Source organism: Anguilla anguilla, chromosome 13 (assembly GCF_013347855.1).
Source record: "Anguilla anguilla isolate fAngAng1 chromosome 13, fAngAng1.pri, whole genome shotgun sequence".
Lineage (NCBI taxonomy): Eukaryota > Metazoa > Chordata > Actinopteri > Anguilliformes > Anguillidae > Anguilla > Anguilla anguilla.
The window spans coordinates 30977005-31001848 of NC_049213.1; the positions used below are offsets into that span (position 1 = coordinate 30977005).

The 24844-nt window shown below is 42.9% G+C and overlaps 1 protein-coding gene across 9 annotated transcripts in view; it reads right to left on the reverse strand.

Moving 5' to 3' along the window:
• LOC118211129 (kinesin-like protein KIF1B) overlaps positions 1–24844 on the reverse strand; it is a 65558-nt gene that overhangs the window by 12293 nt on the left and 28421 nt on the right. For 2 of the 9 annotated variants that reach the window (XM_035387999.1, XM_035387997.1), the window contains 21 exons: positions 24762–24837; positions 24176–24254; positions 23898–24040; positions 22895–22936; positions 20861–21072; positions 17770–17849; positions 17146–17221; positions 16252–16331; positions 15773–15879; positions 15126–15209; positions 14431–14611; positions 13727–13799; positions 6210–6306; positions 5513–5661; positions 4852–5030; positions 4109–4246; positions 3384–3656; positions 2552–2670; positions 2119–2204; positions 1423–1552; positions 743–893 (listed from right to left, as the gene is read on the reverse strand). In XM_035387999.1, coding sequence (XP_035243890.1) covers positions 743–893; positions 1423–1552; positions 2119–2204; positions 2552–2670; positions 3384–3656; positions 4109–4246; positions 4852–5030; positions 5513–5661; positions 6210–6306; positions 13727–13799; positions 14431–14611; positions 15126–15209; positions 15773–15879; positions 16252–16331; positions 17146–17221; positions 17770–17849; positions 20861–21072; positions 22895–22936; positions 23898–24040; positions 24176–24254; positions 24762–24837 — 2555 coding nt within the window. Of the gene's footprint in view, positions 1–742; positions 894–1422; positions 1553–2118; positions 2205–2551; positions 2671–3383; positions 3657–4108; positions 4247–4851; positions 5031–5512; positions 5662–6209; positions 6307–7746; positions 11331–13726; positions 13800–14430; positions 14612–15125; positions 15210–15772; positions 15880–16251; positions 16332–17145; positions 17222–17769; positions 17850–20860; positions 21073–22894; positions 22937–23897; positions 24041–24175; positions 24255–24761; positions 24838–24844 lie in introns of those variants that run through there. The other 7 variants (XM_035388003.1, XM_035388002.1, XM_035388001.1 and 4 more) reach the window with 6 other exon arrangements.

A 24844-nucleotide genomic window follows, 5' to 3' on the forward strand; every position in this document is an offset into this window, starting at 1 on the left:
AAACAGTGTTACAGAAGGGGTAAGGAGAATAGCTGATTATGGGTATACCACACATCATCACAGGATGTGGGAAGCCAAACCGTACTGAAGATATGGTAAATGGTAAATGGTAAATGGACTGCATTTATATAGCGCTTTTATCCAAAGCGCTTTACAATTGATGCCTCTCATTCGCCAGAGCAGTTAGGGATTAGGGGTTAGGTGTCTTGCTCAAGGACACTTCGACACGCCCAGGGCGGGGTTTGAACCAGCAACCCTCCGACTGCCAGACAATCGGTCTTACCTCCTGAGCTATGTCGCCCCTATATAGCTTTACAGTTAGATTGCATCATTAACTTTTCCTAATTGACACTTACAAATCCTGATGATTAAGTACTAAAGTATTCTAATTTGCATCTCAATCACAATAAATACAGCACGCACATTCAAAGCAAAGTTTGGCAGGTGCACGCTTGTCACTGTGTCACTTAATTTACATTCTTGTGCAGAATGTCTTTGGATATCAATCCAAACATTTTTAAATCTGCAACATCATAATACTGTCCCCATTTTCCATGTGCAGCAGTTAGCAAGCCACATTTGACATTGTTGCTATTGCAGCCCAATCCTTGCCAGGTGAAATTAAAATGATAGAAACAGCAGTAACCGTAGCCACAGGAGTGGTGGAGTGTGACCTAATCACATCTCCCGATGTGGGCCTGAGGTGGAGCCATGTTGGGGGGTGGGACCCTCAGGCACTTACTTGAACTGGCAGAAGATGTCGGCGTAGTCGGGCAGGATGCCGCTGGCCTGGAGCACGGTCACACGGAAGGTGAAGGTCTTGCCCACCTCCAGCTGCTCTGCCAGCCCCTCGGACACGCCAAGCTTGGTGTCCATCTTCTCAAGCTTGAGATCTGACCACAGACACCACAGTTCACCCACAGATGGACGCATGAGCGCACATAATCATATCTGAACTGCACTTTTTAAAATGCCAGGTGCTAACAGTACTGTACAAATAAGGGATATAACATACTAACATATTTTGCACTGTTATGAGTTCCACAAATATATGTTTTTAAATAATTCATAAAAAAATAATAGTAGGCTATACTGCACTTGCTGAACAGTGGTCATTAAGTCTGAAATGGTTCCTCAGCCAAGCTTGTTGAGTCACTATAACATTTACTCTATGCAACATGCCGATTATCTATAAACCATTCTAATACTTTGTATTATTCATAAGACTTTGGGAGAAGGTCATCTGTTTTCAATATCAAAGACAGGAAAAAAGAAGCATTCCGATATGTCTACAAATATGTGCCCAATTATGACCATATGAATGAAATAAAAAGCATTTCAAAAAGCATGATCTAAATGATGCAGAGCCTTATCAGAACAAATTGAAGTAACTCCCTAAAAAGCTGGCCTGTTAAGTCATACCCATGTCATTTGTTATGTTCATCTCCTCGGAGGGTGTGATGACCTCTGAACTTTGACCTTGCCCCTCCACAATGCGCAGTTCCTCCTGTAAGAACCCAGAGTAGGGCAAGGTGGCACTAGAGCAGTCCTTCTGAAGGGGGGAAAGTTCAATATAAATTTAGAAATTTACTTCAGAATAGTTACTACTGTATTCAGATTAAGCCAGGCTAACCAAGAGATAACAAATAAAATTTAAAGTTTCATTTAAATTGACATAAACTGCACATTCACGTCGCCAATGTAACATTAGTGCTGTATTCATTGCAATTTACTGTATCTCCGTTTAACATTATCTTTTCAAAAGAAAAGGATGCCGCTTTTATTTCTCAACAAATTGTTCATATTAAATGTCTTTTTGGAATTAACTTATACAACTTGAATGGCAGCAATAGCCAATTATTACCAAGGTTTAAGATATTAAAATAAAAATAAATAATTTGGTTGCTACATGTAACAAAGTATCAAATATATTCAAAAGATTTAAATATTTAGATTTAGTTAAAACACTGTTTAAATGCATAAAGCTTTTGACATGTATATGTGTATTTTCAATTACAGTTATGCCCTCTAATGTGCAGTAAAGAACACTGAATACTTTTCACACTTATATAGTGTAGTTCTGCCAGAGGTCACCCTGACGGCTAAGACGCCACATACCGTTTTGAAGTATTCGTCATCAAAGGAAATCTTTGCTGTGCCAGACTGCCGCACTCCGGACCCAAAATCTGGGGCCTCTTCGTCAGCTAAATACAACACAGTACCAAATTAACTCCAACAACAATAGTTCAATTGAGACTGTTTTCTTAGTAAACTCACAGGCATTGCCTAACTAAGAGCTCTGTTTGTAAAGCATACAACAATAAAAAAAATGTTTAAAAAAATTTTTTTTTTTTTTTTACAGGCGTTCATCACAGACACACGAGCAGAAATGGTGTTCGGCAGCAGCTCCTAATACCCAAGATGAAGCTAACACCCAACGCCTGCCACCTTTATTAACCATTAGTGAGGCCTCTGCATAAACAGCTCTACAACCCACAATGAGGTTAGCACCCTAGGGCCAAGTGTCAGTTTTTTCCTGAGCAGCACTAACCTGCAATGGCCTGGACGGCCACACGCAGGAAGCCCTGCACCTCGCCCTTCTCTGTCACGATGGCCACGCGGTGCACCAGGGGAACCGGGTACAGCAGGTTGCTCAGGTACACAAAAGCCCTGCAGGACCCAGGAAGTGCAGAGAGGTCAAAGGAACAGACAGCCATACGGTATCCCTTAACCTCACTTCAGTAACTGTCCATACACACCGTTGGCTCATTGAGCCGGTGTCACTCTAATCCTTCAGTTTATTTACCTTCAAAAGTGAAAGAAAAGGTTTCTAGAATTACCCAGAGGCCTGAGGCCACAGACTCTAAGGCATCAGATCTATACTACAAGTGAGTGTAGCTTGTGCTTAACAGCAATAACTACAGCAATTGACATCTCATAAAGTTTGGGAAGACAGCTGTAAAAAGAATTTGGCTTTATTCAAAGAAAGTATTCAACACGCATTTAACACTATGCAGTTAGATTTTATTGCAACTGTACTTTTTAAGGGCAGAAGCAAAGTAATAACTAAACTTGGAATATCCCCCCCATTTGAACCATGTCTCACACAACACTTGATTAACTTTGACTTAAAAATAAATGCAGCTCTTTTTCTTCACAAACAATTTGGAAAGTAAATTTATGAGCTTGCAGAACTTTCTTGGACCATGCCATGTCTGGGAAGAAAAAAGAAAACACAGGCACTTAATTGCAAAGGCAAAAAAATCCCCACATTCTTCCAGAAAGCAGGTAGTGATGAGCAGCTTGCTCGATTACAGCCTCAGAAGCAGTTAACTCCTCCATCCCCCCCACCACCGACCCCCCCCCTTGTGGATCTCACCAACCTGCCCACCAAAATGAACCAGGGCGAGCGGTCGTAGAACGGGTCCTGGCCATCGCTACAGATGTCTGGCCCCTCCTCTTCTTCCTCCTCCTCCTCTTCCTCCGTGCCAACGTCAGAGCTGCCGTCGTCCACAAAGGCCTCGTCGTCGAAGTCGTCCGCCTCGCTCGGCCGCTCGTCGGCCAGCTCGGTGATTTCCGAGTCGGAGGTGGAGAAGGTGGGCGAGGGGGTGCGGTCTGTGGGGCGCTCGTTCACACAGCCTTGGAACATTGGTGAACTTTGGGGGAGGGGATAAGGGGTTTATTTATCCATAAACTGGGATGAAAACTGAGTTATGAACATGCCTGTGCAGATTAATGGCAAATGGTCTCAATGGCAGAATGTTCCAGAAGCAGAAATCCTCAGTCAGTGTTACCCATTAAGGAAAACACACTGTACTCCACATCACTACTGCAGACACTCAAAGGTATTCTTTCCCATAGCCTCCCTTCAGTGCAATACCTCTTTAGTAACAATACATTCCTACATGCGGGTATCTCCTAAGACAATACTTGACAATAAGTAAATACAACCAAGAGGCAGCTAAACCACGTCTGGGGTCATAATGCAGTATAAGTGCAATATTATTATGAAATTTTAACTACTGAACAAATACAGCAAAAAAATACTGTGACAAAACACGGGTGTGTTTTAATATACGGACAGACAGTGTGTGAGGGCGGGACGTACCTTCCCACCAATTTGAACCAGTGGAAGCGGTCGTAGAAGGGATCGTTCCCCGACAGCATCACTTCGTTGTCCTCCTGGTTGGGGGAGTCCATCTCCCCGGCACGGTCGTACATCTCCCGCATTTTCTCCAGCCTCTGCCTGATTGGACAGCACAGAACGGTCATCACACCTGACCATGCGGTCTGTCAGGGGCACCTAAACCAACTGTACAGTCTATTTAATCTTCACTTCCTCGACAAGTCCTCATCAAAACCCAATGCGAAGGTCAGTCCGAGTAATTTCACCTCACACTACAGTTAGTAAAGGGTCATTCTCAGACAACAGAGCAGTCTGTCAGATTCATTCCACTACAGAATATTCTTTTCATCCACTATCCTAAGCAATGTCAAAATTACCTCATTTAAATATAGCTCTGTCATCCTCCTCCCTGCTAAAATCAACCAGGATTTTATGACACTGACCCTTCAGTCCTAACCAACACTGACAGCACTCCCACACAAATATTATTTTCCTGCGTAATACTATTATGTCATCTGATCTGTACATTATGCATTCATATTAAAGGTTTGAGTATGAATCATCTACTGTGGCCTGATTTACATTCAATGAATTACTCCAGGCCTGTCATATCAGTCAATCACCAATGACACCGATGAAGAGCTCAAGTCTCCCTGCTACTTGTTCATAATGATCTTCATGGTCTGGTCAGGACTGTACAGGACTGGTGAAACCAATCATCTTACTTCAGCTTCTCCAGAGACCAGTAGTGCGTGGCCCCGTTCTTCAAGTCCTGGACCTCCACGGCCACCACCGTGCGGGGAAAGGGCCGGGGGTCTCGGTCCTTCTCAGGCTCAGGAGGCAAGAGCTCAGGGGGCAGCGGGGAGTACAGGGTGTCCGTCAGGAGCACAAACTGGAACTGCACCTGGAGGGGTGGGGGGGGTAGAGTACAAACATGGCCGAAGTTATGACAGAAATGATACACACTCTGAGTATATCATATTTCCCAAATTATACACAGCGGACACTGATCTAAAAATGATACAATGATAACCAGGGCATAATTTACTGTAGAGTGAGTGTATAACACAAATATTATAATAAGATACCTCAAGACAGCACTCACTGCCAATTGGAGCTACCATGTTTTGTTCAGCTGGCACCATTTGTAGCTCTGAAGAGCAAATTTAATGAATAGATTTTTTTTCCATCACACCAATCCATCAGGGCTGCAGCTTGGAATTAATTAAAATAGGTTCTTTATATTAGCTGATAAAGCAGAATTTGTATAACACTCCAAAAAAGATTCCATACTTAACTCAATGCCAGACCACATAATGTCCAGTACTCTTTGAATATTTAATTCTCACCAGATAAAACCTGTGCGTGTGCAGTATCGACCAATACCTTCTTCTTCAGCTCCACGCTGATGGCGTTGGCCTCCTTCAAGTACACTGCGTTCCCCCACAGCTGGTCCCTCAGAGAGGTGAACTGGTGGTACTTCCACTTCCTGAAAGCCCACTGAGCCAGCTCGCACTCCCGCTGCGTCCAGGGCACTGAGCGGAGCACGAAGCACATGACATCACAGACTGAGCGTGTGCAGGTATGCAGGCAGGTACAGGGACACGCACATTACATACATACACACCATATCAGAGAGTATGTGCATATATAGTATAATAGGTGATATAAAGTGGGGGGTACTTCCTGCTGCAATCTGTATTTACAGGTGAAACGCACTTTCAACATGTGCTGAAAAGAACAGGCATCAAGTAGGTGCACATAATTTACCACAGCTTGCAACATGTCTTCCTGAAACATACAATTATGTGTAGAAAACATGCTACTGTATATATATGTATATATATATTTCTTTTTTTTTTAGGTAAAAGCTGATTTTTAACTAGCACTTAAATTTTAAACTCATTTAAATTATGTTTACATTACCATTTATCAATGGAATGGATACATTTAAAGGTCACTGAAGTCATGTTGTATGCAAATACATGATAGTACAGGAATCAGAAGCTCAGTCCTGTCTTGTTGCCCACAGTGTTTTGCGATCAAGCGACTCTCTCTGTTCCTCCTATGCAATAATCATCACCTTCCTCTTCTTCCTCCTCCTCTTCCTCCGGGGTCTCTGCGACCAGCGAGCGCGTTTCCACCTGTTTCTGCAGCTCCTGCAGCTTGCTCTCGTACACCTGCGCAGTGGCACAGAGACAGCGTGTACAGGACACGAGGGGACAGACAGACCTCTGTGCAAAGGACATATGCACAGGGAGTGAGAGCTGTCACTCAAACCCAAAAGCAACATGGACATACTGCCATCCCAGCCTCGGTTCCAGTGGAACTTCAGCATTATGCCATCATGGTCAGATGAGACCACAATTGAACCAGCGGTGCTAGTGGCATCGGATGGACGATACCCACATTGAAAAGGATGGCAGACCAATAGAGAAATATGGTTGTGAAGTGTTGATGTTGTGGGATTGTTTCACATCAAGGGGTGCTGGGTCTCTTTTAAAAGTAAATGGAATCATGAAATCAAGAAAGACAAATCCAAGACAACGGTCCCTAGAATACATGAAAATCAACTAAGAAATGGTTGACTGACCACAGGCTTGAACTTGACCAGAGGTTTGTGGTTTTATATTAAAGGGGGCTGTGAATGCTACATTTTTTGAATGATTATGGAGGAAACGGGGGTGACAGTAGATGGGGCGGAGACGTTCTGACTAAAATTCTATTATTGAAATGATTATTCAAATGATTCATAAAATTCTTGTTCACTCAAACACAGTTTTCACCTAGGTAATACAGGGCCCCTTGTGCTCTAGTACTTGTCACCATGGTTACCAGCACAAATGGCATTTCGATTGGAAGCGCTGTAAATACATTTTTCTGAATCAAAGCGCCTTACTTCATCTCAAGCACCATTAGAGCCAATCAGCTTGTGCTATAAAATGAGCGTGCACACCAAAATGTACTGTTTACACAGAGATATTGTTTAAATAGTTTTCTGTATAGAGATAAAATATCCAGAACATGCCAAATTTTTTTACATGATATCCTGTATGATTCCTGTGCACAAGTTCATTTTCTGTGATCTTCGAACAAACTATTTTTGTGCGAAGTGTGTGAAAATGATCAAAGGCATACATACATTTTAGGCATGATAAATAAGCTCACGTGACACTTATTAGACAGCTCACACAAAAGCAAACAGTAAATTGGCTCTGTGTGATGTTCCAAGAAGAAGACATGGCACTAAAATAACTGGGGAGAAATGGAACTTTGAGCAGAGCATTATTTTCAATATTAACATGTGTAGAAAATACAATGGATGCTGAATAGAGGCATAGTTTGACAGTGTGGGATATAAATTATGTTTGGATAATTCAAAAAATAAAAATACATCACTACTAACAGATGAAAAACATGGATGGGAGGGTGAGATGCTCATCTGTATTGTTGGAAAGCAAGAGCACAAAGTACACCTGTCCACACAAACCTCAAAACTCTGCCCATAATTACGCAGCACTAACAACCCAAGTCTTTCTGCATTCATCTTAGAAGACCCCTGGTTTTGATGTTCAGGTAGTGTGAGTATGAGAACTCATTCAGCAAGAAGGACAAGCATCAAAAGTGTGCATTTGGCCAGTTTATTTTAGTTCATTCTGTCCTTAAAAATGCTATTCAGTGACTGCAGGAAGCAGCCAACGCCCTTTTAATAAATCAGCAAATCTCTCGTGAGTGCTCAAGTTTGGCCTTGAGGGTAAAGTGCTCACTCCTGAAGCGCCCCAACACCCTGATTCTGGGGCATGTCACCCCTGGAAGGCACATGACAGGTTCTACTGCAGACAGCAAAAAGTACAACACTGAATGGAGGAAGCAAAACGGAAATAGACTTCCTTACATTTATATCCAGATTGAACAGCTAACATAATTTTCCATTTCATTTTTGTACAGACTTAAACATCCTCCTCCACAATCTGTGTTCAGTTAACAGTTAGCACCATTATATACTTTCAATAGCACGTACTGTGGCAGAAGTAAGCATAAGGCATAAATAGAAGATTACAGGAGACCGATATGGCATGCAAATTATAGCTTGAAAGAGCAGTATATGATTGACAGCAATCTAATATGCAGCTGGCAGCAATTGCTTTTTGGGGCCTGCAGACTGGAAGTCATGGCAACCTCAAAACATATTTTAGAGTTATATTTCATACATATTAAAAGAGCAGAACCCCAGACTAACAAATGAATTAAATGAGGTTGCGATTTCCCCAAATTCTGAGAAGGCACAACACTCTACTCAGAAGACACACCATTTTCACGATGGAAATGCGGACCATCACAATGACATTTCACTAACCCAGGCTCCATTTTAATGCTGTTTGAAGTGTTCCAGCTTTCAATGTTATAATCGCAGATATAACATGATGGTGTCTAAGGTAATTCCCAAAATCTCACACTTAACAGCCACTGTTCTAAAAAAAAAAATCAAATGAAAACAAGTTCGGAATAGTCAAGGATGGCTATCAGTACTTGTGTAATGCTGAAAATTAAACTATTTTATAGGTATAACAACACTGTTTTGGATTACATAATGTATCAGAAATTAAGCATGAAACAGGTTAAGTGTCCTCACACAAAAAAAGAGGTATTTAATATTGAGGCTGGATTGTAAATGCAGAGTAATGCTAATGTTTTGTTAGCAAATCAATAAGGCACTTTACTTTTGCCTCCAGTAGAAAGCAACCAGACAAGAAACATATGCCTTCTCTAACACTTTCTCTGAGTCTTTCGCAACTTACACAAACCATTCACTGGGAAAACCTTACAAACCCACTCCTCTTCATCTTCATCCTTCTTTATCTAAAAACAAGTTTCCACCACCACACTCTTCACTTTCAACCCATTTAAAATGATTAAAATTGAAATCCATTTAGAAAATGGTTGACAACCTGGTTTGAACATAAAAAAAAACAACTGGTTTGAACATAAAACCAGTTGTTAGTATTTCAACATCATACAAGCTCTTTTAAAATTAACTGCATTTTTATCTTGTGTTACAGATTAATGACCTGGTAACAAACAAACACTGCAGATGATCATCAAGGATATTGTTATATGGCTTTTAAACCAACAGCTTTTCCTGAATTAGACTGTGCACATTAAACTGGCTAAAATACACACACAATCGGAAGAATGCATAAACAATTTGCTTCCAAAGTAAATTAATCAAATGTGACATGCTGACATTCAGAAATAAAACATAAAGCATAAGTATTTCTTTAGTTGGTTCATAGAGGGCTTGGTTTTCAACACTACTTGGCTATAATACGTTTTACGAGTGTAAAAAAAAGTACGGAAGCCTATGATATACAGTAAATGGCAGTTTCCCTACATTTCCTGTGTTTCATATCTGAGATCACACAGTGGCACCATTGATAGAGATGGGATGATGAGTAGCAGACATCACTCACAGAAGTATAACTTGTGCTTTCTTAATACATACAATTAAAAACTTGGATCAACCAACCACAAAACACACTCAAGTGTTCCAGTGCAAAAGAGAGAGAGAGAGAGAGGTCACAGTTTTAGCAGTGCAACTGAACGCAAACGTGTCGAGTCTCGCCGTTGCTTCTGTGACATCATCCCCACTGATCATGGGTTTGGCCTCTCCAGTGCGTCACACCGCCGTCTCTCGACCGGACTTCAGGTTCGGTGCCGACAGCTGCCGCCGCATCCGCGGTGGGGTTGTGAAGCCGTTGAAGTTAGCGTGCCGGTCGGCCTGCGCATAGTAGTGCTGGAAGTTGCCGGAGCCGGCGGAGTTGGCGATGTCACTGTAGGGGGCGCTGTTGTAATGGCAGGGCCTGCGATGCTGCTGCTGCTGCTGCATGGGGTGGTGGAAGTAGCGCTGCTGGTGGGCCAGCTGCGGTCTTCCCTGGTCGCCGGCGTTGTGCAGGGACTCCATGGACCCAGAGGACTGCCGCTGCGGGCTGCCGGGCTGCGGCTGCTGCTGCTGCGGCGGGCTGCTGTTCAAGGAGTTGCTGCGGCCGCGCACCGGCTGCTGGTTCCTGTAACTGTGTCTCTGGGCCTGCAGGCCCTGACCCGGCTCCGCCTCTTTGCTCCTCCTCTGCGGAGACGGGCTGGGCACGCGGGGGCACCGCTGGACGGCCACGCCCATCTGGGGGTCCCGGCCGTCCGCGGGCCGCGGGGGCGCCTCCTCCTCCTGCAGGGCGTCCTTGGGCACCTTCAGCTCGATGACCTGTTCGTCGGTGATGATGATGTGGGTGCCGGGGCTCCAGGAGTTGCGGTGCTTGGGGTTGCTCTTGAAGGGGAAGCGCGGCTTGCGGTCCTCCGGAGGGATGAAGCGGTGGGGGCCGCTCTGTCGCCGCAGCTGCTTGGAGATCTCCTGCTGCTGGAGGTTCTTCAGACGCACCTGCTCCTGACGCATCCAGCGCATCTGGCCCCGCCGGAGGGACGCGTCGTCGCCCGCCGCCCTGGACGACGGCTCGCTCTCAGCCCTGACCTCCGGGTAGGCCCTGACCTCCCGCGGACCGTTGGCGGCAGGGGCAGGGACGGGCCTCTCCTGGCCCTCGGCCGTGTTGATCAGCGGCAGGATCTTCTCCATCTTCAGCATCTTGTTCCTCAGGGCGCGGATCTCCTCGTCCTTCATGTTGTTCTGCAGCTTGACCTCCTGCAGGATGTCCTCCAGCTTGTCGATGTGCACCTTGAGGTCGTCCATGTCGCCCGGGCCCCGCCCATTGGTCACAACGTCCTCGATGCGCTCCTCCCCCACTCCCACCGTGTCCCACACGTCCCGGGCCACCGCACGCCACGAGTCCCGCTCGTTGGGGTCCTTCTTGCAGTACGTGGCGCACAGCTCCTTCATCTTGACGATGGCCAGGGCCTCGATCTCCTGCCGCGTGTGGCGAAAGTCGTTGAGCGCCACCTCGTAGCAGATCTCCTTCACCGCCTGGATCTTGAGGTCGGAGATGGTGACCCATTTTGAGTCCTTGGTGATGCGGCGGTGCTGGGGTATCTGGTACATTTTGATTGGCTCACGGCGTTTTCCGCTGCTAGGCAGGCCGCACTTTTTCACAATGGTTTGCAGCTTGCTGGGTGGCAGCTTCTCCCTCAGGGAGGTGATTAGTCTCCAACTCTCCTCACAAGACCTCTTATCAGAGTCATCGCCACTATCAGAGTCTCCGTCCTTTATAAAAACAAAAACAAGAAACAAACCAAAAACACAAAAAAAACCAAACCAAAATTTAAATGGGAAACAAAAAAAAACTTAAAGGTGGCTTAACGAATATAACTGAATATGCAAAAGAGAAAACATCATGGCCCTGGAATATTCTGGGATGTTTCAAAGGACATCAATCAAACCCAAGATTCAGATACTAAAATGTTTTAATTTTCATTGAGGTGTTTAAACTAATATTTTAGGATTATCCCAAACAAAATGATCAGTAATGGTTATTGAAGCTATTTTGAAGAATTCCAAATTAATTTTTTTAAAATAAAAGGTCCAACATAACTGAAGGCGAAGGAAACCTTGAAGGGCAGGGCAGCCCAATCCTGTTCCTGCAGATCTACCACCCTGTAAGGTTTTCATTCCAACCCTAACAAAAGCACACCTCATTCAACAGCTAGAGATCTCGTTGAGCTGCTAATTAGTAGAATCTGGTGTGCCGAATTAGGGTTGAAATGAAAACCTACAGGACGGTAGATCTCCAGGAACAGGGTTGGGCAGCCCCGCCCTAAGGCAACATTTCATAAGGGGGACTATCAATCCATAGGCCAGACCGATTCCTTATTTTGCATATGAATGTAAAACACAAAGGTAAAGTTATGACTGGGGTTCCAATAACATAAATAACAAAATGACATATTTGATGGAAAAAATGGACTCAGTACTCTGGTTTTTGGTTTTTGTTTTGACAAAAGCTGCACCCCGAACATGCTACAAAGTCATGCAAAAAAGTGGAGGCAAATTTCATGCATTCCTCCATTTGAAGTCCATGACAAAAGAGAGGGTTTAGAGTCCATCTAGTATTAGTAGCACATTAGACCACACAAGAGCTATTCAAGGTTTATTATACAGTAAGTAGACAGAGAACAAGCAGGAAAGTGAGTACAAGGATTGTTAATGCATTACACTACAAGATACTTCAGAGAAACTAGAGCTTCTCATTTTATACATAGGTAAAGTTCATACAATGCATACCTGAAATGGACCAAAATAAAATAACAAAAAAATAAAAATAATAATAAATAAGAGATGAGCACATATTTGATCCGAAATGTTGTTCCAAAACTTTTGTTTGCGGTACAATAGGGATTCAGCAATACATGATTAAAAACATATTCAAATGTACTGATCATGTATGTACCCCCTCTACCCCCCATACATACTTATGGGACTGACAGCAGGAAGAGAAGGAATCCGTGTTAAAAGTCATTGTAAATTATATAAAATTCACAATGGAGTGATGTTTAATCGCATATGTATACCCACTGAAGACCTTTATCTGGGAGCTACTAGGCTCGCACGCTTTAACTCTGGTTCCAAAACATATTTCCAGAAATACTACCACTACTCCGTCTTTATAAGAAGGTTGTGTTAAAACAATCTACAAGAAAAACAACTATGGGAAACCAGAAACCATGCAAAAGCAGCAAACCTGAGTGGGTGTTATAATCAATCACAGCTGTGATTTTAACATTTGTTTTCCATATTGGAACTGCAAGAAGACTGCAATTTGGGGCTCAAATATTGAGCAGTGCCAACCGAATCCAACAGGGATAATCTTATGGGACTGACAAGAGCTGTTTTCCTTTTACAAATTCCATAAGAATGCAACATGTGTGCTGTTTTGCATGGTCATTTTGAGTGTAAGAATGAAACAATGGACCAAAAATGGAAAAAGCAGGAATACTTGATTCTCCACTGAATATACTGAAGGAATTCTGCAATAATGTGAGAGCAAGGTATACATTTTGGTGTATATTTCCACAGTGCTCCTTACTTAGTGGAGTTCCATGCAAGAAGGCAGAGAAAATGCATGCGTTTGCAATAAGAAGCCATTTTGTGACCAGTCCGTGCCAGAGCTTAGAGTGCAGAATTAGTGCTGGCTAGAATTCAACAAAGCAAGAAAAACAAAAACCACTCGCTTAAAAAGAGACCAGCAACTCCACATAACCATCAGATAAAACAGTAGCTTTGATTTCTGTTTTATATTCAAAGCTCATTTTAAAACATTACACAAAATGCTTAAAAGCATTCTTAAATATCAATTTGCTTTTCTGAGCAAAGTTCCCAGTAATATTGATCGCCTTCTGCAAAATTCTGCAATAAAATGTCAAGTGAACCCCATTCTGTGTTAAATTCCATGCCATTCAAAATGATCCTTTTAGACCTTGTTTAATATTGGCACAAATAATTGAATATATAAATACCTAATGATATAGGCAGAACTGTAGATCAAAATGAAATATTTAACTAAAGCTAAACCTGAGCGGGCACTGATTCACCACTGTGCAACAAATTCCAATCATAATTTTTTTCTTCTGTGACTCTTAAAGCAGAAACAAATCTGGGCTTACCAATCTCTGCTGTTCCAGAAGTTGGTCTGCTTCCTCCTTCTCTTTCTTGTACAAGATCTCCATTTCAGTCAGCCTGAGAAATGAGAACACCTTTTCTACACACAGTAGGAGACGGCCAACATGTTTACTGTAAGCGTAACGCTTTTTTCCTGTTCTCTTGTGTAATCCATCAGTCGCCCAGTCATATGTGGCTGAAGCATTCCTCCAGTACAACAGTTACCATTTTTCCAAACCAAAAGCCACGCAGCATACTTCAGCAGAGACAGGGACGTCTGCAGGAGAGGCGTACGCTTCAAGGAAGACAACTGGTAGCTAGCGGGACACCCTGGCTGACGTACTCTAAGCCTTCACAACAAAGCCACACAGGCCCTGCTGCAGCAATCAATGTTGGCGAGTGACATAGTCCTGTTTTGAGCTAGTAATGCCTCGGTAATTGTGACAAACACTGCTTGGGCCAAGGGGGGGGGGGGGGATGGCTTGAAAGTCAGTACAGTAGTCAGCTGGGTGCTACACATTGGTGGTGGGTGAGGTGAGTCAATCACTGTAAAGCACTTTGAGCGTTCGGGAAAATGCTATATATATGCAATGATTAATTCAACAGAAGATTTGGAGTTTGAAGAATAATTTGGGGAATAAAAATCACACTAGTGGCCTTATGTCTTATGCTTAAACAGCCTCCAGCTGGACACACAGTGGCATCCTACCTCTTCTCCATCTCCTGCTTCATGTCGATGCCCTGCTTCTCCAGCAGCTCCCTCTGGGCGAAGGTCCAGTCCACGGGCTCCGAGGGCGTCTCTGCCGACGGGGTCTTCTCCCTCTCCGCACGCGCCTGCTCCGGATGGTTGAACCGGAACACGTGGTTCTTACCCATAATGATGCGGTTCCCTGGGATGTGAATGAAGACACACACATGCACACACACATACACACACACACACACACATACATGTAGAAACATGCACACCAACACACATACACAAAATCAGTCAGTGGTTTTGACGTAGAAACACAAAACAACAAGTGAAAATGTCCGCCTGAAATCTGTTTAAACGTTCTTAAAATGCCTGAGTCTCAGACATCTTCCCTCGTGTAACTTCCTCCCCAAGGCTCAACAAAACAATGAGAGTGCAATTAAAAGGATACTAGATTTTCCTCCATTTACATCTTTACATTTTATGCGTTTAGCAGACGCTCTTATCCAGACCAGCATTCTTTCTAATAAAATCCATTAATACAGCTGGATATTTACTGAAGCAATTCAGTTTGCTCAAGGGTACAATGGCAGTGCCCAAGCTGTGAATCAAGCCCTAAACCTTGGAGCTGCAAGTCTAGTTGCTTAAATGTTATGCTACCCCGCCCTGTGTCTACCACTGGTGAAAGGGATGCTGGGAATCCTGACCTGAGCGTAGCTGCACGGAGGCACCCACTCGCTTGCCATTGACGTACGTCTCTGATCCTTCACAAGGCACCAACATGACAATCACTGTAGGGCCAACAACAATAACATTATCAGGATGACACAATAATCCTTACCTGTGGTTCGGCATATTTTAATATGCATTTACAGTATTTTAATAGCACAGTGAATTTCGATATATCAATGTCAAATATCTAAGCGTTGGGTTTTCTTTAAGAGTTAAGCACAGTTTATCAATATATTATGTTTGTCTGACAAGTAAAATCAGCTTCTTTTTAACCGAAAAAGTACCACACTGAAAATCATTTACACATACAATTTATAATTATACAAAAAAAAAAAACCAGCATTGGTAAGTCAAGGATAAACTTTACAGAGTAAAATCTATTTCAACTGCTAACAACAAAAATACCATTATAATATTATGTGTTAAGAGTATTAATATTATATGTTAACACCAGCAGTTACCAGAATATTCATATATAACTGAATGCTAGTTTGCAAATGAATGCTAGGACACCCTCAAGTGACCCATTTTTTCCATGGAACTTTGTAAGAACAAAACAGAAACCGCTGTGCCTCCCGTCTCCCTGGAGACGTGGAGAGAGGCGCCCCCCCTCCATGCTCACCGTCGCCGTTCGCGTTCCTCTCGCTGCGGAAAACGCAGTGCTCCTCTTTGATGTGTGCTCCGCTCAGAACGATGTCCTGCCGTCTCTCAGCGTCCGCCTGCCCGACCCTGCGCCCACGGGTAGGCTGCGTTAGACCCAGAGACTCCCCCGACCAATCAGCACCGTTACGCACAAGACCCAGCGCTGCCCATTCTTATATTTACAACCACCAGCAGAACGGATGATGGCCCATATAATTTAACAGCTTTGTCCAATTGCAGACAAAATGGGTTTATTTTTGGGGCAATTCCTCAGCTGACAGTACCACTTCCATGACATTCAGGTGTGTGCCATGGATTGGCACCCATCTGGGCACGCCAGGGTATTTCTCATAACAGTTTAAATTACGAGTGTACATGCGAAAACCACTGGAGCAGTAGGTTTCTGCCAAGAAAAGACCCAGTTATTCCAGTTTTAAAAATAGACAATGAGCCCATTACCTTGTAATACCATCTTTGATGTAATAAAGCAGACACTCTGACATCAAGGGGTCTTCATTCAAGTTGACCAGATGAGGAGTCTGTTGATTAGAGAACCCACAGTGAGATCAGCAGAGGACTGCTCAAGTGCATAGACTGCACACCGCACAACAATCTGAGCCTGTGCACGCTCTGAACAATAACGAACCAAGCAGAGACTGTCCTCTGCAGAATATCCATCTAAATAAGAAAAATAAACATTGTTTTTGGTTTTTAAAAACCTTGAGTGTCAGTTTTGCTGCTATGAAACATTGACATGTCTGCCACTGTGCCAAAAGATGCTAGGAAGGATCATACTAACATTTGTTAAATATTCTAGGAATAATATGTTTGAACATTTGTATTTGAATATAGACAATCATGGGTCTGAAATTCACATCAAGATTCGACTACCTGTCAAACTGCAAATATTTCACGATCCGAGAAAGACATTAACACTGAAACAACACACATTTCAGTGCTTTTCTAGGCAAAAGGCAAAATGATTTCCAAAAGATGTCAGACTGCAAATTGTGAAATGAATTTTTTTCCTAGACCATGTTACCTGGAAAATAATCAGAGCTGGCTTTCCAGGGCAAATACAGAACACAGGAAAAGAAGCGAAAGAATGAAAAAATAATGAAAACAATAAAAAAGAGAAGAACGGTGGGTAGGAGAGAACTTGCAAAAAGGAAATGAAATTATGACACTGGAGATGGGGGGAAACAGAATGTGCCTCATTAAAGTAACAAAGAAACTACCCAAGGCCCAGTTCTGAATAACTATGCATGTAAGGTTTAATTACATCATAATAGGGGTGGATAACCAGTATTGAGTGACTGGTGGGATCCCTCAGGGATCTGAAACCCTGATTACCTTTTTAGGTGAAAAAACTCCAAGGGTGCCCCCATCCTCACGGATTGCCACGCCCATCTCAGCCAGGAGTGCCTCCCTAAGGGGTTAATCGGGACAAAATATCAACACTCAGATGCACACATACTTATGTATTCAAATCAAAAACCAATGCAAGCAATACAAAGAAAGCCAATAATACACCCATATTTATTTTTAGTAAAATGTAATGCTGTTCCTTGGCAGCTGAATAATATATCACCAGCGTTCAGCCAATACAGTAGCAAATTACATGAAAATAAAAGCAGATTAATAAAAATGGATAAAAGGAATTGCAAAATATCTGTGTGATATTTTCTTGGTCTTATATTCTGTCAAAGGAAAAGCTTTCCTTTAGACTGTGCGGCGCATGTATTCACACTTAGTCACATGCGCACATATTCTTCTTGAAAGACGTTCTAAAGAAGGTTGGCTAATGCACTCTGACTTCCTGGAAAATGCCAGAGCTGAAGTGTCAGATTCCCTCTGGACTGGGGCTTCTGTATTGAGAAATGACTGACTGAGTGCAGTGGTGGGTGGGGTATGGTGGCCTCAGCAGGACAAACGAACAGACGTACACACACATTGTCCTCCCATCCCCTCACTGACCTCTCCATGCGGATTGATTCGGTCTTCCGCAGTTTCTCCTCCCAGGTCTCGTTCAGCTCAGCTATAATCTTCTCAGATTCCTGCGGGTGGAAACAGGGGGGTTCAGGGTGTGGTTATTTTTCTAAGCTAGAAAAAATGAAGAGAACTGTGACACTTGTTTTCATAAAAGGTGCCCATGGTTTAGCAGCTCAGAACTGAAAAGAAAAATCATAGCACCTTCAAACCAGGAGCCAACTATGAGGAAAATTGGTTACAACTGGAAGTTCAAATTACCAGTGTAAATAAAGCCTTAAAACCCGAAACAGAACATTAAAACAAGATGGCCGCATTCTACACTCCCATCAGCCTTAAAGCCTTTTCAGATTGTGGCCAGCAGTTAAAATGCGTCCGACGGCTGACTCTCACTAAAATTTGGGGCCTTTGTCATACACAGAGCTACCTGCTGATTGGTCAACGGTCACTGAAACACAGAATTGGCTTGTATGACCTCTCACACATGACACACAATTCACAATTCAAGAGGACCGTGCCCAAATTTTGTTTGACATCAAAAAACAATTAGGAGCATGAAACCAGTCGGATCAGTATCTCATACATGGCAAGTTGCAACACTAAGACCTAACGTTTTTCTTACAATTTGATCCGGATCTGAAAAGAACAATTGGGAGCCCACAACTCATATAATATAATATAGGGGTTTAATCTGTGTGCTGCCTTTGGCAAGAGATTCCGAAGAGATGCAATAACCTCAGAGTTCTTTTTGCTGAAAGCCGTTGGATAATATGTTAAAATGAGGTCTTAACTGGTTCTCCCGAAGCTCGCAGAGCATTTTCTTGAAAGGGTAGATGTGATGTTAACCTTAGTGTCCAGGTCAAATTCCTCACCTGACTTTGCACCCCATTATATTTGATTATGAACACAATCTGTCTGTCCCCATCTTGATTTAAAACTGATGATAAGGCATCTTTCAAAAAGCAACACATCATCCTGATTAAATAAGAACAATATTATTCCAAATATTCCCTCAGTTTTCCCACCCAAAAGCAACATTCAAGGCTGTCCCAGCGACATTAGTAGCACAATTTTTTTGTATGTCTTTGACTGGCAGCTAAAGCGCCAAGTATCATGGAAACAGCCAGAACATTCCCATGGAAACAGGAAATCGTATTGGGCAGAGAAGAGAGAGAAGCAAGATGAGTACCCTGAAACCTTTCCCGATAAATGTTGTTTTTTCAGCTCCATACACTGAAAGAAACTCTACACTCAGACAGAAAACCTGCCTATTGTTTCACACGTAACAATCTCTAAACCTGACCTGGTGTAGTCATATCCTGGATAAAATCATAACAACCAAATAATATTCCACAAGAGCTACCTAATTACACTTCACTTTACATGAGCCCCATAAATCCTTGGAACTACTCCAGATCTCCCAAAGATTAGCTGCATGCCCCCGAGTGCTTTTCCTCAGGGCTGGAAAGACTAAACGCAGGCAACGACGATGCATACGGGGAGCCATCATCAGGGTTACCATGGTGATTCATTTCATTATACTGCTACACTGCAATAACAGCCACGCCATTTATTAAAGGAAACTTGACACTGGATTACCAGTTGCTGGATATTCCCTTTGGGGTATGTTCAAATTATTCTGGAAATGAACCCACAGCTAAAATCCCCAGCAGGGAAAGACCACAGAATTTGTGTAAGAGTGGAGGTTAGTGTCACAATCCATATTTTTGAGATTACCTCCTTTGGGGACATTTATACCGATCATTAACACACTGACGAATGACCAGCCTCAGTAAAAAATAAATATCTGTACTCAAGGGAGTCACAATCCAGCCTTTTCCCCCTTAAGATTTACATGCTTTATGAAAGTCCAGTTATTCCAAAATTAAATGGAATTATCTGTGGGGAAGCGCACACACACATCAATGATAAATAACTACCTTTTATATTTTTGTTTCTATTTCTTAAATAAACATTGGATATTAGTAACAACAGATAGAAACAGTAAAAGCAGTAAAAAGTGTGAAGTCAAAAAAAAAATGTGGAAGATTAGACAACGAAAACGGACTAACTGCATACCACTACCTGCTACGATCTTAGCAAATGTACAGTTATTAAGGAACAAACTAAACAAGTTGAAAACTAATGCCATTCACCTATGTGAATTCAGAGGCGCCTGTATCATGGCATTGACTGAAACTTGGCTGACAGACATGGACTTAATATTCCTCCCTGGATATTGATGGTTTTTGGACTTCAATTCAACTTGATCGTGACCATCAGGTAACGTGAAAATCAAAGGGAGGAGATGCTTGCCTGTATATAAATCGCAAATGGTGCAGTAACACAGCTGTAGGAGACCAAAATTGTTTAGCAGACATAGAGCTGCTGTCTGTTGCTAAGGCCCTTCTACCTCACGAGGGAATTTCCTCAAATATCTGTTTCAGTGATTTACATTCATGCAGGAGCAAATGCCAGATCGGCTGCTGATACCATCTTTAAGGGTGAGTGATTTAAAAAAAAAATATATCATTTTAGAGCTTTTAGTTATCTTGTCCTTGTACGGTTTGTGCTTGTGTCATGTGATGCAGTCTCTCTAAGCATGAATATGTCTTGTTTTTTTTAAACTTGTCTGCAACCAAATTTCCCAGGCTGGGACAAAAAGTTTGACTTCACTTGATAGTCAGGCTGCTTGCAATTGGCTGATCACCACCCTGAATTAAGGTGTAACTGCATTAATGATTTTGGTTATGTAATGTAGCAACATTTTATACAAGCTCAGACCATCTACAGTGCAAACCACAAGAGGAAAGAGGAAGGGTTTGACCTTCTAACATAGCACTCCACCAACCTGAGCACTTGGCTTAACACTGGATATGCTTCCTAGACTGACAAGGATTTACAGGACAGCTGATGACGGTGAACTTTTTTTTTGTTGCATTGCGTCTGTCACCTATGCACTACTGCAGTTACTATTCTCAGTTCGCACAGACGTATCAAACGCAATCGTGAACTTCAGCCGCTCGGGGCAAGAGCGAGCGACTGAACGAGCTAAATGCGACGCAACGTGCTGGGATACCTTGAGTCGCTCGATGGCCTCTTCCCCGCCGGGCGTGGACATGATGCGCTCCTGGATGCTTGTGACAGCCTGGAGGCCCACCTGGCTATTGAGCGCGCCTGAAGACGGGGAGGCGGACAGAGAGCCGATAGGCGCTGTGGAGAAATGGCCAGGCCGTTGGTTCTCTGAGGACAGCATGTACCTATGCTTATTGTTGTGTATATCTTTCAGGTCTGAGCCACAGTAGAGAGCCGCAGGGGTTTTTTTTCAGGAAGCAGAAAACAAGAAAACAAAACAAACAAAACAAAAAAAAAAAAAAAGGGCAGACAATGGATTGAGAGAAAGAGAGAGAAAGAAAGAAAAGAGGAGGAAAGTCGAGTGAGAGACACTCAAGTAGAGCTGAGGGACCACAGTAAAAAAGACAGCAGTAAGAAAAACGTCAATCACAGTAGGAGGCCATTTTCACACCAGGACACCGGTGGGTTTACACAGCAATTTGCACGTCTAAAAATCAGTCTTGGGGCTCAGATCAGAACACTATTTGTAGATGCGTTTCAAGATAAAAACAGAGAAGCTGAACTAGAGGTATGCTGCTACAGCATTTGTAGTCTACCTTTTCACAGTGGTGAAATTGCATACCCACTCATGCGTACTACATTTGCAATGTCAGTTATAATTCTTGAGAACATATGGATGAATACCTCTGCCAACAGTGCTGGCACTCACAATGGCACAACACTGCCTGGGATTTAAAGAACAAGTGTGTCATAAAGCATACAATGCTTCCTCATTAAAAAATAACTTGACAGTTGGCTAAAACAACAGAATGTGTTCATCCATTTGCAGGCAACACACATGTTGAGCTAAAGTCATGAATCGGGTCTCTATAAAACCTCAGTCCCAATCAAACTACACTTGGTGTAAATAGTATTATATTTATTCATGAACAGTATTTAAGAACTGTTAGTTTAATTGCAGGAATCTGTTGCGTAGGTTAATCGGAGACTGGAATCGGTGTGAAAACAGCCTTGTGCGAAAGGTTTGGTGGAGGAGGAGCACAGGCAAGCGGGTCACAGAGCGCGGGGCAAAGAGGGATGAGCCGATGTAGCCAATGGGGATCTGCGCGTAGCATGCTGCAGGGTACTCCGATCTTTCGGTCTCGAGTCACTGCGAAACTGCAACAGCAACAAAGTCAATTCACCTCCTCAACACACAAAACACCACTCAGTTCACACTAGCTTTGGAGCTTCGAGAGCCAAACATTATTCTAAAAAAAAAAAAAAAACATGTCTGAAAAAGGGAAAAGGAAACTTGAAACTGGAGCACCTGCTGCTACTGTGCTGAGTATTACTGTGCCAGAGAATGACGAACCCCCTACAAGAGCACTTTCACCATTTCTGGTGGTTGTTTGACCAGGACTTGGGTACACTTGGAAACTACTCAACCAGAATGCAGTGTCATCATCCCAGGAGTTTCCACCATAAACAGCTCTGTAAGTGCTGCAGTACTACGAGTTGTCACTTATACTCCATTTAAAGTGATAGTGATTTCTGGCATTTCTATCTGCCCCTTCTGTAGCAGAAGAGTCGGCAGCATAAATTTGCAACCCACAAAACTGCTGATGTAACTAATCACTAAACTTCTGATCGCAATACAGTTGAATGCTAATGGAAAATGATTTCATTGTTGCCAGATAAAGCAGTAACAGCTATAATACATGGGCTATGGCAGCAGTAATTGGTATAGACAGTGTGCCAGTCAGAAGTTTTACTATCAACACCATAAAAAATTCCCTTTGCTTCAGCGTCATTAGCATTCAACCTTACTCAGGCATTAAAGAAAATGCACTGCAAATAGCAAGAACGGCAACAGAGTGGGCGACGGCAGCAAAACTACACCCTCGCTTCAATTCAGGACATCTCATTGCTTCCTTGACTCCTTAGGCTCATGCAAAGCAAAGGGGACTGTTTGGATGTCGAGGAGAAGCAGCGGGTCCGCTATCGGGACAGGAGGGCGAGAGCAAGGCAGCAGCAGTATCACCATGGAAATACACACATTTGCTTCCACTTCCTGGGTAATCATCTCCCATTGGCTCGACTGAACGGAAGCAGGCAAATACGAGAGGGGTCAGAGGTAGGGTTAGTACCACACAGACTGACTGGAAATACGCTTTCAGATGTTAAAGAGGAGAATGAATGACACATTCACACAGGATACATTTGAGGGACAGAGAGTTAATGACACAAAGATACAACCTCAATAAGGGTGCTAATACATGTAGGGAAAAACAGACTCAATTAATCGGCTATTCATAGATACAGGGTTTTAATGTGTCAAAGCAGTATGTTAAAAACGGACTGTTTTATTTAATAACATCACAAGGAACCATTCATTCCATGCCGATCCTACAAGTATAAAAAGCATATTTATATATACATTTATATTTCACGTTATTTATAATCTGTACAGTACATTTATTGCATGTTGAGGTCTTGGGTAAAATAAGGAAGGTGACAGTTCCAGGGTGACCACCATTTCAAATGGCTTTAAAAAGTGTTCGTTTAGTTCTGTTACAGTTTTAGCCATAGAACAATAACCTTGAACAAATCTGTTGAGTACAAGTGTAATGTGATTGACGTTACAGTAATTTTACTACTGATTTTTGTTTTTTCCCCTTCACTATGGCACTTACACATGACAGCACGTTTATCAAAGCACAGCTTCATATACTCATGTACACTGAAACTTGTGTAGCCTCGTAGTATGCATGATTCTGCAAGATGCCCTGGATAACAACGTCTTCTACACTAAGGAATGTAAATGCAATACATATAAGCAGCCAGTTGTGAACTGGTGCTGGTAAATGGAGTTCTGTGCAATATGGGGTAAAAGGTTTGATGGAAGGTAAGAGTTGGAAAACTCTTTTACTTTCAAAAAGCCTTTTTTGTCAAAAAATGTGCCACTGTCCATGGTCAGAGTTTATGACAGGGTTACTGACTGGTCTGGTATCCTGTGCATGTGGTGCCCTTCAGGAGGAAATGACACAGGGCCGACTTACCATCCAGGATGTCTCCCAACCCTTGGGCACGGAGCAGTTCCTTCAGACGCGTAACCTCATCCTTCAGCTCACGCACCAGCTTGTTGTTGGGGTCTTCATTGATGACGGCATTGCACTTAATCTGTTTAGCTCGGTCCGCGTATCTGAGGGGACGGGGGGGGGGGCAGGGAGAGAACAGTCACACAGGGGTGCTCATGGCAGTCCCTGGCTGATGGTAATGGTTTACTACACGCTCCTCTCGTCTTTTTGAGCAAGGGTCGGGAGGAAACAGGCCCTACCGTAGTGTGCTAAGGGTCTCGTCGTAGTTGATGTCAGCTGGGCTAAGAGCTGCCACCATGGCAGTTCTAGAGTTGCCACCTGAAGCACACAACAGCAAGGTCACATTCACACTAATTTAAATTAACTGAATCCGGTAAATCTTTAAACAAGCCATTAAGAAACAATAAACCTGAAAAAAAAAATTCATTCAGGACCCAATATAGGCTTATGACAATGCATTTGTATAAAAAAGAAAAGCATCTCAGAAGATTTGAAATAAGAGATGATGCTGCTTTTCTAAATTAAAAAAGGGGAAAAACAGTCTCACAGAAGCACACGGACTAGTCAAAAGATGACACTTAGTTACATAAGGACGCACAGCATATTGTACTGTCAGGCAACTTTTGTAATCAGTGCAGTCATGTATAAACAGCCTCTTCTCAGCAATGATAATGGGGGTGAGACTGTCACTTCATTATCACTCATTCTTCTGTGTGGCTGTCATGAGTCGTGGAGAGGAGGGACTCACTTTGCATCAGGCTTCGGTGCAAACTAACCAAACGAGGGATACCTTTAGCATTAGAATTTTAGCACAAAAGCTCATACCTAAATTCTCCCTGAGCAGCCAAGTGAGCACAGAGTCCCTGTACGGAATGAAGTCGGTCTTCTTCTTCTTCTTGCTCTGTTTC